Source organism: Pseudophryne corroboree, chromosome 1 (assembly GCF_028390025.1).
Source record: "Pseudophryne corroboree isolate aPseCor3 chromosome 1, aPseCor3.hap2, whole genome shotgun sequence".
NCBI classification, from domain to species: domain Eukaryota; kingdom Metazoa; phylum Chordata; class Amphibia; order Anura; family Myobatrachidae; genus Pseudophryne; species Pseudophryne corroboree.
This window is the reverse complement of record NC_086444.1, coordinates 898,693,641-898,709,186: the sequence shown is the minus strand read 5'-3', so window position 1 is coordinate 898,709,186 and position 15,546 is coordinate 898,693,641. Positions and strand designations below refer to the sequence as shown.

The 15,546-nt window shown below is 43.2% G+C and overlaps 1 protein-coding gene across 1 annotated transcript in view; it reads right to left on the bottom strand.

The window, feature by feature from the left end:
- Nucleotides 1–15,546, bottom strand: part of USP53 (ubiquitin specific peptidase 53) — a 99,648-nt gene that overhangs the window by 34,829 nt on the left and 49,273 nt on the right. Inside the window, exons 7-12 of the mRNA XM_063920235.1 lie at nucleotides 14,058–14,204; nucleotides 10,403–10,552; nucleotides 9,392–9,560; nucleotides 8,053–8,208; nucleotides 2,047–2,211; nucleotides 571–1,306 (exon numbers count right to left, since the gene is read on the bottom strand). Of these exons, the coding sequence (XP_063776305.1) occupies nucleotides 571–1,306; nucleotides 2,047–2,211; nucleotides 8,053–8,208; nucleotides 9,392–9,560; nucleotides 10,403–10,552; nucleotides 14,058–14,204 (1,523 nt within the window). The remainder of the gene's footprint in view (nucleotides 1–570; nucleotides 1,307–2,046; nucleotides 2,212–8,052; nucleotides 8,209–9,391; nucleotides 9,561–10,402; nucleotides 10,553–14,057; nucleotides 14,205–15,546) is intronic.

Sequence of the window (15,546 nt, the reverse complement as noted above, 5' to 3'; positions counted from 1 at the left end):
CACGGCTATAAAAGCTCACTCTTGCCTATCTGCATTTAGCAGTTTCTTTCACATTCTAATATTACTTATTATAATCAACAAATGACCTACTTAACCAATCTAATTGACAGTAGATGCTAATACATTAGTCATTTATATTATGTAAATTATATTTGGGATCTTAATGAGTGATGTAATATGCACAAATCGGGTGCAACCAGACATTGGTTTAATTGCTGTAAAATAACAGTTTGAACTTGGGGGATAATTCCAAGTTGATCGCAGCAGGATTTTTGTTAGCAATTGGGCAAAACCATGTGCACTGCAGGGGAGGCAGATATAACATGTGCAGAGAGAGTTAGATTTGGGTGTGGTGTGTTTAATCTGCAATCTAATTTGCAGTGTAAAAATAAAGCAGCCAGTATTTACCCTGCACAAAAACAAAATAACCCACCCAAATCTTACTCTTTCTACACATGTTATATCTGCCTCCCCTGTAGGACTCCACCGTTCATATTCATTTAATGCAACAGCTGCAAAGGTTTAATGCAACAATGCCTAGACAGCTACGTGTGCACAGACTAAGCTTACCTGTTCAGATTTGCTTCTTGCAGACCCTTCATATCAGCAAAGCTAGTGCCTTCAATTACTGGAGAATCTAGATTGCTTGACCCACTGCTGACGTGGTCACTGCTTTCATACCCAGACTCCGCCCTCTGCCAGCTGTCAAGATGGTACATCTTCGACTCTGGAATGTATTTGCTCCTTTCCATCTGACCTTTCCCAACAGATTCCAAAGAACTCCTGCTGCCAGATTCCTGTTTTATCTCATCCTCATAAATGGTCATCAGGACTTTTCTCTTAGGACTCTCTTTTGAGCAGTGGTTAAGGCTTTGATCCTTGACTGTTTGGTGTTTCCCATTAGAGTTTGCTAAATGCCGTGGACTTGACTGGCTTTTCTCATTTTCAGTAAAGATGCTATCCACGTTAAGAGTCTCTCGCATAGGCCGCCAGGGTTTTTTGCTTCTGCCAGTTCCCTTTTCTCTGTATTCGAGACTGCCATCGGTATCATAGCCAGTTACAATATGGTTCTTCACTCTGGACAATTGTTTTGGCTCAGGAATTGCAGTTTGACCTGTACTGGGTGAAGCCACTGGCTTTGACTGTTGGTCCTGTCTCTGCTGCTTATATGGACCTTTCCCTTGACTGCTGAAGAAGTGAGGATCGGGATACTGCCTGAAGCCATTAGAACGTGAAGGAGACACAGATTTTTGCTGGGAGCCTGAAAAGGACTTTGAATGGTATGCCACACCTCCAGATGATGGTTCTTAAAAGAAAAAACAAACAATGTAATCAGTCAGTTAAAGATTTCACAGATAGGGGGGAATTCAACTGCCGGCAAAGGGTGTGAACGGCCACAGAGTTTAAACGCTAGCACTGGTACTCTATCTCACACCCTTCACTTGGCTGATTCGCACACAAAATGCTTGCTATTCAAGACTTGTGCGAGATCCAACTGTCCTAAAGTGTGCCAGGTGCCGCACTGATTTAGATGTGCGAGTTAATTGCCGGCAACTGAATAACCTTTTTCAGAGGAATTGATAGCCATCTACTTTTCTTAAAAATATTTACCCTTTTACTGCAATGCAACTTTGCAGTTGCTGTACAGAAACAGAACAGTCACAACAGAACAAAAGTTCAGTAAAGAAATCAAGGAAGTTAGAATTCCCTAACAACAGACTGCATTACTGTATGTAGAGGAGGAAAAGACTGACCCAACTCAGTCCAACTTTTATACTATTGCGTGGCTACCCAGGCAGGCTATACCCCACCCTTAGGGATTGCTAAAATAAAAATTCTGTTCCCACGCCTTGGGTAAGCAATTACAGTTCAGGCAGCACTCTAATTAAAATATACAGCAATTATTCAAGCAGTAGAGGTCTACCGCAAGGCTACATACGTAAAACACTAGCCTTAAATACACTCACATGACATCACAGGGCTACACATAAAACATAAAAACACATCCTTAATGGTGACCATGAACACAGAAATATATCTGATTACCTTTAGGTCTGGCAAGTTCTTTCCTCTGTGTTTTATCCACAATTCTTCTGTGAGATGAGGATGTTGAGGATGACGATGATGCACTTTTTAGGTCATTCGCCCTTTGGGCACATTCTCGTGACAAATCCTTTATCTTTTCCTGATGATCGTTGCGACCTAGTTTAACTTAATATGAAAAAAAAAATAAGAATTTACTTACCGATAATTCTATTTCTCGGAGTCCGTAGTGGATGCTGGGGTTCCTGAAAGGACCATGGGGAATAGCGGCTCCGCAGGAGACAGGGCACAAAAGTAAAGCTTTCCGATCAGGTGGTGTGCACTGGCTCCTCCCCCTATGACCCTCCTCCAAGCCAGTTAGGTACTGTGCCCGGACGAGCGTACACAATAAGGGAGGAATTTTGAATCCCGGGTAAGACTCATACCAGCCACACCAATCACACCGTACAACTTGTGATCTAAACCCAGTTAACAGTATGATAACAGCGGAGCCTCTGAAAAGATGGCTCACAACAATAATAACCCGATTTTTGTAACTATGTACAAGTATTGCAGATAATCCGCACTTGGGATGGGCGCCCAGCATCCACTACGGACTCCGAGAAATAGAATTATCGGTAAGTAAATTCTTATTTTCTCTATCGTCCTAGTGGATGCTGGGGTTCCTGAAAGGACCATGGGGATTATACCAAAGCTCCCAAACGGGCGGGAGAGTGCGGATGACTCTGCAGCACCGAATGAGAGAACTCCAGGTCCTCCTTAGCCAGGGTATCAAATTTGTAGAATTTAGCAAACGTGTTTGCCCCTGACCAAGTAGCTGCTCGGCAAAGTTGTAAAGCCGAGACCCCTCGGGCAGCCGCCCAAGATGAGCCCACCTTCCTTGTGGAATGGGCATTTACATATTTTGGCTGTGGCAGGCCTGCCACAGAATGTGCAAGCTGAATTGTATTACACATCCAACTAGCAATAGTCTGCTTAGAAGCAAGAGCACCCAGTTTGTTGGGTGCATACAGGATAACAGCAAGTCAGTTTTCCTGACTCCAGCCGTCCTGGAACATATTTTCAGGGCCCTGACAACATCTAGCAACTTGGAGTCCTCCAAGTCCCTAGTAGGTGCAAGGCACCACAATAAGCTGGTTCAGGTGAAACACTGACACCACCTTAGGGAGAGAACTGGGGACGAGTCCGCAGCTCTGCCCTGTCCGAATGGACAAACAGATATGGGCTTTTTTGAGAAAAAACCACCAATTTGACACTCGCCTGGTCCAGGCCAGGGCCAAGAGCATGGTCACTTTTCATGTGAGATGATTCAAATCCACAGATTTGACTGGTTTTAAACCAATGTGATTTGAGGAATCCCAGAACTACGTTGAGATCCCACAGTGCCACTGGAGGCACAAAAGGGGGTTGTATATGCAATACTCCCTTGACAAACTTCTGGACTTCAGGAACTGAAGCCAATTCTTTCTGGAAGAAAATCGACAGGGCCGAAATTTGAACCTTAATGGACCCCAATTTGAGGCCCATAGACACTCCTGTTTGCAGGAAATGCAGGAAACGACCGAGTTGAAATTTCTTTGTGGGGCCTTCCTGGCCTCACACCACGCAACATATTTTCGCCACATGTGGTGATAATGTTGTGCGGTCACCTCCTTTCTGGCTTTGACCAGGGTAGGAATGACCTCTTCCGGAATGCCTTTTTCCCTTAGGATCCGGCTTTCCACCGCCATGCCGACAACGCAGCTGCGGTAAGTCTTGGAACAGACATGGTACTTGCTGAAGCAAGTCCCTTCTTAGCGGCAGAGGCCATAAGACCTCTGTAAGCATCTCTTGAAGTTCCGGGTACCAAGTCCTTCTTGGCCAATCCGGAGCCATGAGTATAGTTCTTACTCCTCTACGTCTTATAATTCTCAGCACCTTAGGTATGAGAAGCAGAGGAGGGAACACATACACCGACTGGTACAACCACGGTGTTACCAGAACGTCCACAGCTATTGCCTGAGGGTCTCTTGACCTGGCGCAATACCTGTCCCGTTTTTTGTTCAGACGGGACGCCATCATGTCCACCTTTGGTATTTCCCAACGGTTTACAATCATGTGGAAAAAACTTCCCGATGAAGTTTCCACTCTCCCGGGTGGAGGCCGTGCCTGCTGAGGAAGTCTGCTTCCCAGTTTCCATTCCCGGGATGAAACACTGCTGACAGTGCTATCACATGATTTTCCGCCCAGCGAAAAGTCCTTGCAGTTTTTGCCATTGCCCTCCTGCTTCTTGTGTCGCCCTGTCTGTTTACGTGGGCGACTGCCGTGATGTTTTTCCCACTGGATCAATACCGGCTGACCTTGAAGCAGAGGTCTTGCTAAGCTTAGAGCATTATAAATTTACCCTTAGCTCCAGTATATTTATGTGGAGAAAAGTCTCCAGACTTGATCACACTCCCTGGAAATTTTTTCCTTGTGTGACTGCTCCCCAGCCTCTCGGGCTGGGCTCCGTGGTCACCAGCATCCAATCCTGAATGCCGAATCTGCGGCCCTCTAGAAGATGAGCACTCTATAATCACCACAGGAGAGACACCCTTGTCCTTGGATATAGGGTTATCCGCTGATGCATCTGAAGATGCGATCCGGCCCATTTGTCCAGCAGATCCCACTGAAAAGTTCTTGCGTGAAATCTGCCGAATGGAATTGCTTCGTAGGAAGCCACCATTTTTACCAGGACCCTTGTGCAATGATGCACTGTTTTTAGGAGGTTCCTGACTAGCTCGGATAACTCCCTGGCTTTCTCTTCCGGGAGAAACACCTTTTTCTGGACTGTGTCCAGAATCATCCCTAGGCACAGCAGACGTGTCGTCGGGATCAGCTGCGATTTTGGAATATTTAGAATCCACCCGTGCTGTTGTAGCAGTATCCTAGATAGTGCTACTCCGACCTCCAACTGTTCCCTGGACTATGCCCTTATCAGGGGATCGTCCAAGTAAGGGATAATTAAGACGCCTTTTCTTCGAAGAAGAATCATCATTTCGGCCATTACCTTGGTAAAGACCCGGGGTGCCGTGGACAATCCAAACGGCAGCGTCTGAAACTGATAGTGACAGTTCTGCACCACGAACCTGAGGTACCCTTAGTGAGAAGGGCAAATTTGGGACATAGAGGTAAGCATCCCTGATGTCCCGGGACACTATATAGTCCCCTTCTTCCTGGTTCGTTATCACTGCTCTGAGTGACTCCATCTTGATTTGAACCTTTGTAAGTGTTCAAAAAATTTTTTAGAATAAGTCTCACCTAGCCTTCTGGCTTCAGTACCACAATATAGTGTGGAATAATACCCCTTTTCTTGTAGTAGGAGGGGTAATTTAATTTTCACCTGCTGGGAATACAGCTTGTGAATTTTTTCCCATACTGCCTCCTTGTCGGAGGGAGACCTTGGTAAAGCAGACTTCAGGAGCCTGCGAAGGGGAAACGTCTCGACATTCCAATCTGTACCCCTGGGATACTACTTGTAGGATCCAGGGGTCCTGTACGGTCTCAGCGCCATGCTGAGAACTTGTCAGAAGCGGTGGAACGCTTCTGTTCCTGGGAATGGGCTGCCTGCTGCAGTCTTCTTCCCTTTCCTCTATCCCTGGGCAGATATGATCTTATAGGGACGAAAGGACTGAGGCTGAAAAGACGGTGTCTTTTTCTGCAGAGATGTGACTTAGGGTAAAACCGGTGGATTTTCCAGCAGTTGCCGTGGCCACCAGGTCCGATGGACCGACCCCAAATAACTCCTCTTCCTTTATACGGCAATACACCTTTGTGCCGTTTGGAATCTGCATCACCTGACCACTGTCGTGTCCATAACATCTTCAGGCAGTTATGGACATCGCATTTACTCTTGATGCCAGAGTGCAAATATCCCTCTGTGCATCTCGCATATATAGAAATGCATCCTTTAAATGCTCTATAGTCAATAAAATACTGTCCCTGTCAAGGGTATCAATATTTTTAGTCAGGGAATCCGACCAAGCCACCCCAGCTCTGCACATCCAGGCTGAGGCGATCGCTGGTCGCAGTATAACACCAGTATGTGTGTATATACTTTTTATGATATTTTCCAGCCTCCTGTCAGCTGGTCCTTGAGGACGGCCCTATCTATAGACGGTACCGCCACTTGTTTTGATAAGCGTGTGAGCGCCTTATCCACCCTAAGGGGTGTTTCCCAACGCGCCCTAACTTCTGGCGGGAAAGGGTATACCGCCCATAATTTTCTATCGGGGGGAACCCACGCATCATCACACACTTTATTTAATTTATCTGATTCAGGAAAAACTATGGTAGTTTTTTCACATCCCACATAATACCCTCTTTTGTGGTACTTGTAGTATCAGAAATATGTAACACCTCCTTCATTGCCTTTAACGTGTGGCCCTAATAAGGAATACGTTTGTTTATTCACCGTCGACACTGGATTCAGTGTCCCTGTCTGTGTCTGTGTCGACCGACTAAAGTAAACGGGCGTTTTAAAACCCCTGACGGTGTTTTTGAGACGTCTGGACCGGTACTAATTGTTTGTCGGCCGTCTCATGTCGTCAACCGACCTTGCAGCGTGTTGACATTATCACGTAATTCCCTAAATAAGCCATCCATTCCGGTGTCGACTCCCTAGAGAGTGACATCACCATTACAGGCAATTGCTCCGCCTCCTCACCAACATCGTCCTCCTACATGTCGACACACACGTACCGACACACAGCACACACACAGGGAATGCTCTGATAGAGGACAGGACCCACTAGCCCTTTGGAGAGACAGAGGGAGAGTTTGCCAGCACACACCAAAAACGCTATAATTATATAGGGACAACCTTATATAAGTGTTTTCCCTTATAGCATCTTTTTTATATATTTCTAACGCCAAATTATTGCCCCCCCCCTCTCTGTTTTAACCCTGTTTCTTTAGTGCAGTGCAGGGGAGAGCCTGGGAGCCTTCCCTCCAGCCTTTCTGTGAGGGAAAATGGCGCTGTGTGCTGAGGAGATAGGCCCCGCCCCTTTTTCGGCGGCCTCGTCTCCCGCTCTTAACGGATTCTGGCAGGGGTTAAATATCTCCATATAGCCTCCGGAGGCTATATGTGAGGTATTTTTAGCCAAAATAGGTAATCATTTGCCTCCCAGGGCGCCCCCCTCCCAGCGCCCTGCACCCTCAGTGACTGCCGTGTGAAGTGTGCTGAGAGGAAAATGGCGCACAGCTGCAGTGCTGTGCGCTACCTTTAGAAGACTGAGGAGTCTTCTGCCGCCGATTCTGGACCTCTTCTTACTTCAGCATCTGCAAGGGGGCCGGCGGCAAGGCTCCGGTGACCATCCAGGCTGTACCTGTGATCGTCCCTCTGGAGCTGATGTCCAGTAGCCAAGAAGCCAATCCATCCTGCACGCAGGTGAGTTCACTTCTTCTCCCCTAAGTCCCTCGTTGCAGTGATCCTGTTGCCAGCAGGACTCACTGTAAAATAAAAAACCTAAGCTAAACTTTTCTAAGCAGCTCTTTAGGAGAGCCACCTAGATTGCACCCTTCTCGGCCGGGCACAAAAATCTAACTGGCTTGGAGGAGGGTCATAGGGGGAGGAGCCAGTGCACACCACCTGATCGGAAAGCTTTACTTTTGTGCCCTGTCTCCTGCGGAGCCGCTATTCCCCATGGTCCTTTCAGGAACCCCAGCATCCACTAGGACGATAGAGAAATATATATATATATGTAACAATGCTTGCAACCCCTCGGCCCTCTTGTCTGATACTTCCCACACCTCTATACACTTCCTTTGGGTGTTCAGGCTACCTTGTGAATATGTAAATCTACCTTTGCAAATGCAGACTACAGCATGTTCTTGTTCTGGAGCTCTCTCAGTAATGGAGGTGAATCATTAGCATTCCAATCAGTTATAAGGTATAATTACATAAATGTGATATGATAAAATAAGACGTCTCCTGTTCCACTTTATAAACAAATCTGATATTTAGACAGAATTAAAGAGAGAGTGACCTACCAGGCCCTCTTCCAGCACTTGATTGAACAACTCCCCGATTAAATCCGGACTCATCTGTTTGATATTTGTAACCACTGTTCTGATAGACGTGTTCTTCGAAGTCACGATCTCTATTGTAATCTGGCTTTCTTGATGTTGATGACATGCGTTCATTTGCTTTTGAAAAAGAAAAAAAAAAAAAAAAGTCAAAAAAGTACCGTATATATTCGAGTATAAGCCGACTTTTTCAGCACTTTCTTTTGTGCTGAAAAAGCCACCTCGGCTTTTACTCGAGTCAGCTTTAGTGCCAGATATGCCCCACAGTGCCAGGTGTGCCAGATATGCCCCACAGTGCTAGATACTAACCCTCCGTCGCTCCCGCGCTGTCTTCTGAAGGAGGGACACAGAGAGCGCAGCACGTGGCTCTCCTGTGTCCCTCCTGCATCTCCAGCGGCAGCGGCATCTGAGTGGTAAAGGAAGTGCACGAACCGGCACTTCCTTTAACACACGCCGCTGCCGCCGGAGATGCAGGAGGGACACAGGAGAGCCGCGCGCTGCGCTCTCCGTGTCCCTCCTTCAGAAGACAGCGCGGGAGCGACGGAGGGTAAGTATTTGGCACTGTGGGGCACACCTGGCACTGTGGGGCACACCTGGCACTGTGGGGCATATCTGGCACTATGAGGTCTGTGTACGGGTAGAGCTGCATTTCCCACCCTAGGCTTATACTCGAGTTAATACGTTTTCCCAGGTTTTTGTGGTAAAATTAGGTGCCTCAGCTTATATTCGGGTCGACTTACAGTATACTCGAGTATATACAGTAATTATGTCTTTTTTTTTTTTATTTCAGAAAATTGTGCATACAAAGTAACCAAATATGAGAGTCTATAAAGCAAACTTGTATTTGACACCACAGCAACACCACTTTACATTCTAATAAAAGGCAGAATCAAAACTGCACAAACACTACTTTGTGAAACCGTTCTATGAAGGAACTTGAGCTAAGACAAAATTTGGAGCCTAGGACTTAATAAGGAAGTTGTGATAGGCAGAAGCACGGCTGGAAATAGCCTGTATGCAGGTTTGTGGTTTAAAAAGATCTACACATACAGCAATGCTTTCTAATTCCTACACATTAACCCATCAGAAAGGACCCTGCTTAATCTACTCTGATAGCTACATATTCAGTTACATTTGAACTGTAGCATTTCGTTTTACCATGGATAAAATCAGAGCTCTGAAGAGGTTACTGCATACATGCACAAAGCAGCCATTGTCAGACCTTAGCACAGATTTGGTGTACAGCTACAGAATGTCCTTCTACTGTTGTCCCTTTACCAATATAATAGTAATAACTACACACCTGTGTCGACATTGTTGAAAATCCTCTTGTAGTGAGACCAGTGCAGGACTTGCCTGAGAGCATCGTCTGTAGTCACCGCTGTGCCATCAGGATTTGCATAAAACAGGAGCAATGGCTGGTAATGACACCGAATGCACTTTGTGACTACATCTTTCCATTTAGTCCCAACCTGAATAACCAAGAAAACAGGACTTATGTCAAGACATCTAATGTATATAAAAGATGCTCCAATTAGTGCTGCCTGCAGTACAAAATATGCAAAAAGACATTTAGTTTATGTCTTAAAACTCCCTGTAGAGAATATAAAATGTGTATTATGCTAAAGCAGTTGATTGAAGTGGAAGGCATTTGTTTCCTTGTCATTGCGTTAATGTGTATGCTGTTCAGTAGAGCAGAACTTTAAAACGAGCTCTTATTCCAAAAGACTCTCGACTATAGCTTCTTAGAAATTGCACGCTAAGTCAATCTGCTTACAATGACTACATAGTCACGGCATCAAACAAAAAAAACTTAACTTACAACAGATTGAAGTAAATAATTATAATTATCCAGTATTTGCATAATTATAATCCTTCAGAGAACATTACAAAACCACAAGCCACAAAAATAAGATTTAAAAGCACAACTAAATTATTCACAAAAATTTTGCATAATAGAGAAGATACAAAAGGGTGCGCGATTATAAGACAGAGGGTCAATAGGCTGACAGGGTCAAAAGACCAACACGCTCATGGTCAGCACAGAAAAGGACATTTGTTGTTTTAACCATAATCCTAACCTGACAAATCATGAAAAACAATGGTTCAACCTTTTTAGGGTCTACCTGTTGACCACTTGGTGTGGACATACTGACCGTCTATTAACAGTCTATGGAGTTCTACATTAGCTGGGAAGCAAACACAAAGCCTGAATGCAGTACAGTACATTTAAACACATCTCAGTAACATGATCACTTAAGATTTAGTTTTATTTGCGGATACATGTTTTAGAAGGCAAAAGGCGGTTGGTTACCTCTTTCACAGAAGCATCATCAAACAAAATCCACCTGGCACTTTTAGTGTGATAGGCAAAGGCACAATAGTGATGGCTAGTGTAGCAGATCATACCCACAAGGTAAAGTCTACTTTCTTTTGCTTGTTCATCGGTCACTCTAAAAAACAACTGGGGAGAGAAAAAAAAAAAAAAGTTGGATTTAAAAAAATGAAATTAGAATGATCCAGATACCTACAGTAACACAGATGTGTATTTAAATTCAAGAGAACATATTCTGTAGTGTAAACAAAACAAAAAAACACACAACACAACAGTACAAACAGGGTGACACTAGAAACCATTGTTTGCAGCGTTGCCACTAGCATTTTTATTTGCTAGTGGTTCTTGGAACACAACTTGCTCATAAATTTTTCAATACCCAGTCACATGATCTGTGGAATTAAATGCAATTTCCGCCTTTGCAAATTGTACTATGTACTCTTTTTGTTCCCAACTGTAAGGACCAAAAGAGTAGGCAAGTATAGTGTAATAATGACAACACCTAGAAAACTGCTAATAAGAATAATCATTGATCACTATAAAGAACATAGGGCTTAATTATATGCGTGGCTGTGCAATATGCTAAAGCTTCAGGAGGCGCCTTGAGTAATTTGACACCTCCCTTCCAGCATCACTGGTCTGCCACTGCATAAGGCATAGCATCAGAGCATCTGCATGACCGATGGTTATCTTGCCTTTTTTAGAGAGATTGTACACATACAACATTAGTCCACCATACTCTTCTATGGGGGGGATTGCATCACATGGTGCACAATGAAGCGATTCAATTGTTGCTTCGTTCGGGGGCGATGAACAGTGGGAAGACACATTTCAGCTCGCAGCCCCCTGAGCTGGCAGAGTGTTATTCTGGGCTACAAAAATTAATCGACTACAGTTATTTCAGGACTAACATTACACTAAAATGAAAATAGAGATCCACTTACTATAACTTTACTAAAATAAAAGAAAAAAAAAACCGACTAAGCAGTGGTTCTCAAACTGTGCACCATGGCACCTTGGGGTGCCTCGGGACACTAGCAGGGGTGCCTTGGATTGGGGTCCAGGACTAAATTATATGGTCAATGTAACAGACAAAGCCAGTGCTGGTGGCTGCCAATCATAAATATGTGGACAAACAGAAACAAATCCTGTCCCTCACCACATGATTGGACATAAGGATGACAAACAATTTGCTTAATTTGATATTTCTTTCTAAATTTTCTGAGTTAGAAATTTCTGCCTAGGGGTGCTGTGAAAAGAATTCTGATACTCTAGACCGCAGTGTTTTCAAAAAGTTTGGGAACCACTGGACTAAGGGGGTAATTCAGGCCTGATCGTATTAGCAAATTTGTTAGCAGTTGGGCAAAACCATGTGCACTGCAGGGGGGCAGATATAACATTTGCAGAGAGAGTTAGATTTGGTAAGTTATTTTGTTTCTGTGCAGAGTAAATACCGGCTGCTTTATTTTTACACTGTAATTTAGATTTCAGTTTGAACACACCCCACCCACATCTAACTCTCTCTGCACATATTATATCTGCCCCCCCCTGCAGTGCACATGGTTTTGCCCAACTGCTAAAAAAAAATTGCTGCTACGATCAGGTCTGAATTACCCCCTAAGGAGTATATTCAATAACTGTCGGAAGCTGCAGTCTTGTCGGAAAGACGTCAGCTTCCGACAGTTTTAGGTTGTAAGGGGTTCCGACCTATTCATTACGGCCCATTTTTTCTGATAAGTCGGGAAACCAGACTTGTCGGAATGCACGCTGATCGGTGGCTTCAGCCGCCGATCAGCGTGCATTATCTGAAGCGGGGCCAAACCCGACAGGTTTTAGCCCAGTTTCAGACAATCTCAATCAGACTTTTTAAAAAAAAGGCGTATTGAGATGAGGGAGCTGAGAGCAGGAGACGGGGGAAGCAGCGGGGAGAGAATGAACCCAGCGGCCGCATCCACCTGGCTCCAGCAAGCGAGGTGTCCCCCACCCCACCCCCCCACGCCGCAGACATCTTCCCCCCGGCGCCGCTGACAGTTCTCCCTGATGCTGCAGACAGTCTGATTCGGCCGCTCTTTGAATAGGGTTGGTCGGGTCCATTCTAACAACTACATGTCGGAATGGACTTGACTCTTATTGAATATACCCCTAAGTCTAAAATTTAAATCCAAGTAAAAATGATTTTTTTTTTCCATATGATCCAGATGGTTTAGAATCTGGTTGTGTTAAATTGTTTTAATATATATAATTTTCTTTGTGTGGTCACTCCTGAAGCATTATATATATTTATATATTTTATCCATATTCTTATTTTCTATCCATACTTTGGATTATTAATAAAACAATACATTTAAAAGTGATCCTGTTGCGCACAGATTGGTTTCTTCTGTTCAACACTGGAAGTATGGCTACAAATCTGTAAAGAAAAACTAGGTGTTCTACATACTTGTAGAAAATAAATAAATAAAGTCCCCTTGAGTCAGTCAAACTCAAGGGGAGAGTTATCAAAGCATGGAGAGAAATAAAAGTACTAACCACTAAGCATCCAACTGTCATTAAATAGTCTGTGTTTGAAAAATGACAGGAGCTGATTGGTTCGTACTCTCTCCAAGCTTTGATAAATCCGATTTCAGTATGTAACACATTCTCAGCCTACTGAGCTTAGAATACTAAACACATAGTTAAAAGATACAGTATGCAAACTTCTTATGAGCATTTTAGAGAAATGTTCTTTAGCAAAATCCATTACTGTATCATTAAACTGTTTGCAAAATCTATGAATAAAACATGGACTAAATTAGACTAAAATGAAAGCAGACATCCTTTGACTAAATCTTAATTAAAAGACTAAAATACGACTTTAACTACAATTTTAAGTAAGCAACTATAGTCGGTATTCAATTACCCGCTAAGAAACATCAGGAGAGAAACTCAAAAATTTTTCGTTTTTTTTTTTTGTGCTATCCAATTAGGTCACCCGATAAACGAAACAAAAACAAAAAAATATCAACACAAATTCTCCCAAAAAAACCACACACACAGTTTCAGGGAAACCTGTGTGTTTCCGGTAGAAACAGTCCCGTTTTCGGGGACTTTGGTTCAGGTGAATCAAAATCCCTGATAATCCTTGCCTTATGCCGGCTAATCAGGTCTAATTGAATAGCCACCGGTGATGCAATTTTAATGGAATACCCTCCTAAAACGAAATTGAAAATCCTTGTAAAAATGAACACTGTGCTGGCAAGTGAAAATGTGCGAAAAGGAGACCCATTTGGGCACCCAAATGGAACTTTTTTGGGGGTCATGCCCAGCACTTTGGTCAGGTTTAGCTGTTTAGTTGCAAATAAACCAAGCCTGACTGGGCACGATTAGAAAAAAGCAATTGAATATCACCACTCCCACTTCCTGATCTCCCATCACTTTAGAGGGAAGATCAAGCGCGACAAACTATTGAATCGCCCCGTGTGTTAGGTTAGGGAAGCCACCTGTGATTCAACTTGTTGCCAGCACCATAAGAAAGGCCCATATAATGTGCCCGAGCATACACAGTGAAATACTAGTCATTAACTAATAAAAAGGTTGGATGGCAAGTATTTGTTAAGGGAAGAAAGAGAGAGCAAATACACACACAAACACATACCCCAGGTAAGTAAAGTTGTGTAGCCAAATTTCGAACAACGTCTTGCGTCAAATCAGAGTTCTCAGAATCCCAAACCAAACCAATGGTTACTATTTCTGGGCAGTTCATAAGCACGCGACGAATTTTGATCTTTTGTCCACAATTGCTCTATACATAAATAAAAACATTTAACTTCAGAGATTTCCGAAAGCAGTAACAAACAAAAAGCTGTACATGAAGGTCTCACCTTATCGCTTTCTACACAGCTGAAAAGGTTTCAGAAGCGTGGAGCGCAGAATAGGATACACAGCATAAGGTTTTAGCATAAATAAAAGGCTGAAAATATTTTATAAATTTAGAACAACTAGTATTAAAGTTTCAAATCGTCAAACCCTGAAGAATAGCGCACTAATTCCACTAGGGAATGGTACAAGGGATCAATGAGGAGTCACAACTCACAAACTTCAATATATATGACCCTTATAGCCTCATTCACTGAAATATGTATTTAAGTGGGTTAATACCCCTCAAGAAATTACATCATCATTAATGTTTTAAAGTGCTCCCTGATGCTCTCAACAAGATATTCTCACAAACACACTGTGGAAATCAATTGTACTGAAGATTAGATATCGGGATCTGATAAATTCATTTTGTGGACTTTACATATACATATTGTACATAAATAAGCTATTAGACAAGTGGACTATTAGTCCTAAATACTGTACAGCATAAAGACCGCAGCAACAGATTTGAGAAACCCTTTTCTTATTTTTCATAATTTCTATATTTTAAATAATTTGCAGATATATTGGATTCCCATTTTAAATTTGAATATATATCAAAGTAATATTTTTAACAAAATGTGCACCTGTAATATTACTCTGTAGCTGGGATGTAATGAAATCAGAGTTCAGCAACTGCGCGGGATGCTCGACAAACTCAGATTTTTTAAAGGGGCAATCATTTACAAGGCCAAACCATGCCTTGTAAATGACTCCCCCCTTTAAAAAAAAAAAAAAAACCATCAGAGTTCAGCCGGCATCCCGCAAGGCCACTGAACTCAGACGTCATTACATACCAGCCTTTGTGTTTTTGTGAGAAATCACAACTGTCTGATATCTGCTTGTAAGTGGTCGTTTTGCTTACTCACATCCCCTGTATAGCATTAAGGTGTCTATTTATTGAACAAAATAAAAAAGTTCTCTCCAACATTTTTGCTGTAAGAAAAAAAATTAAAATTTCATTTCTCACCATTTAGAATAAAGAAAAGTGTGGCGCCAATAACAGTACTGCAGCTCCAATAGATTTCATTAGGGGATGTACACAAACTATAAAAAAAAAAAGCAATACTTCACTCTAAGACATAACACCATCTCAGGATGGCATTATGTGCACCCTCAGGGAAGATAAGCAGAAGAGACTATTCTCTTCCTGCTTTCTCCCATACTGCATTGGTACCCCATGCCTCTTTGGCAGGGAGGCACATACACGGTACATGCTCACATAG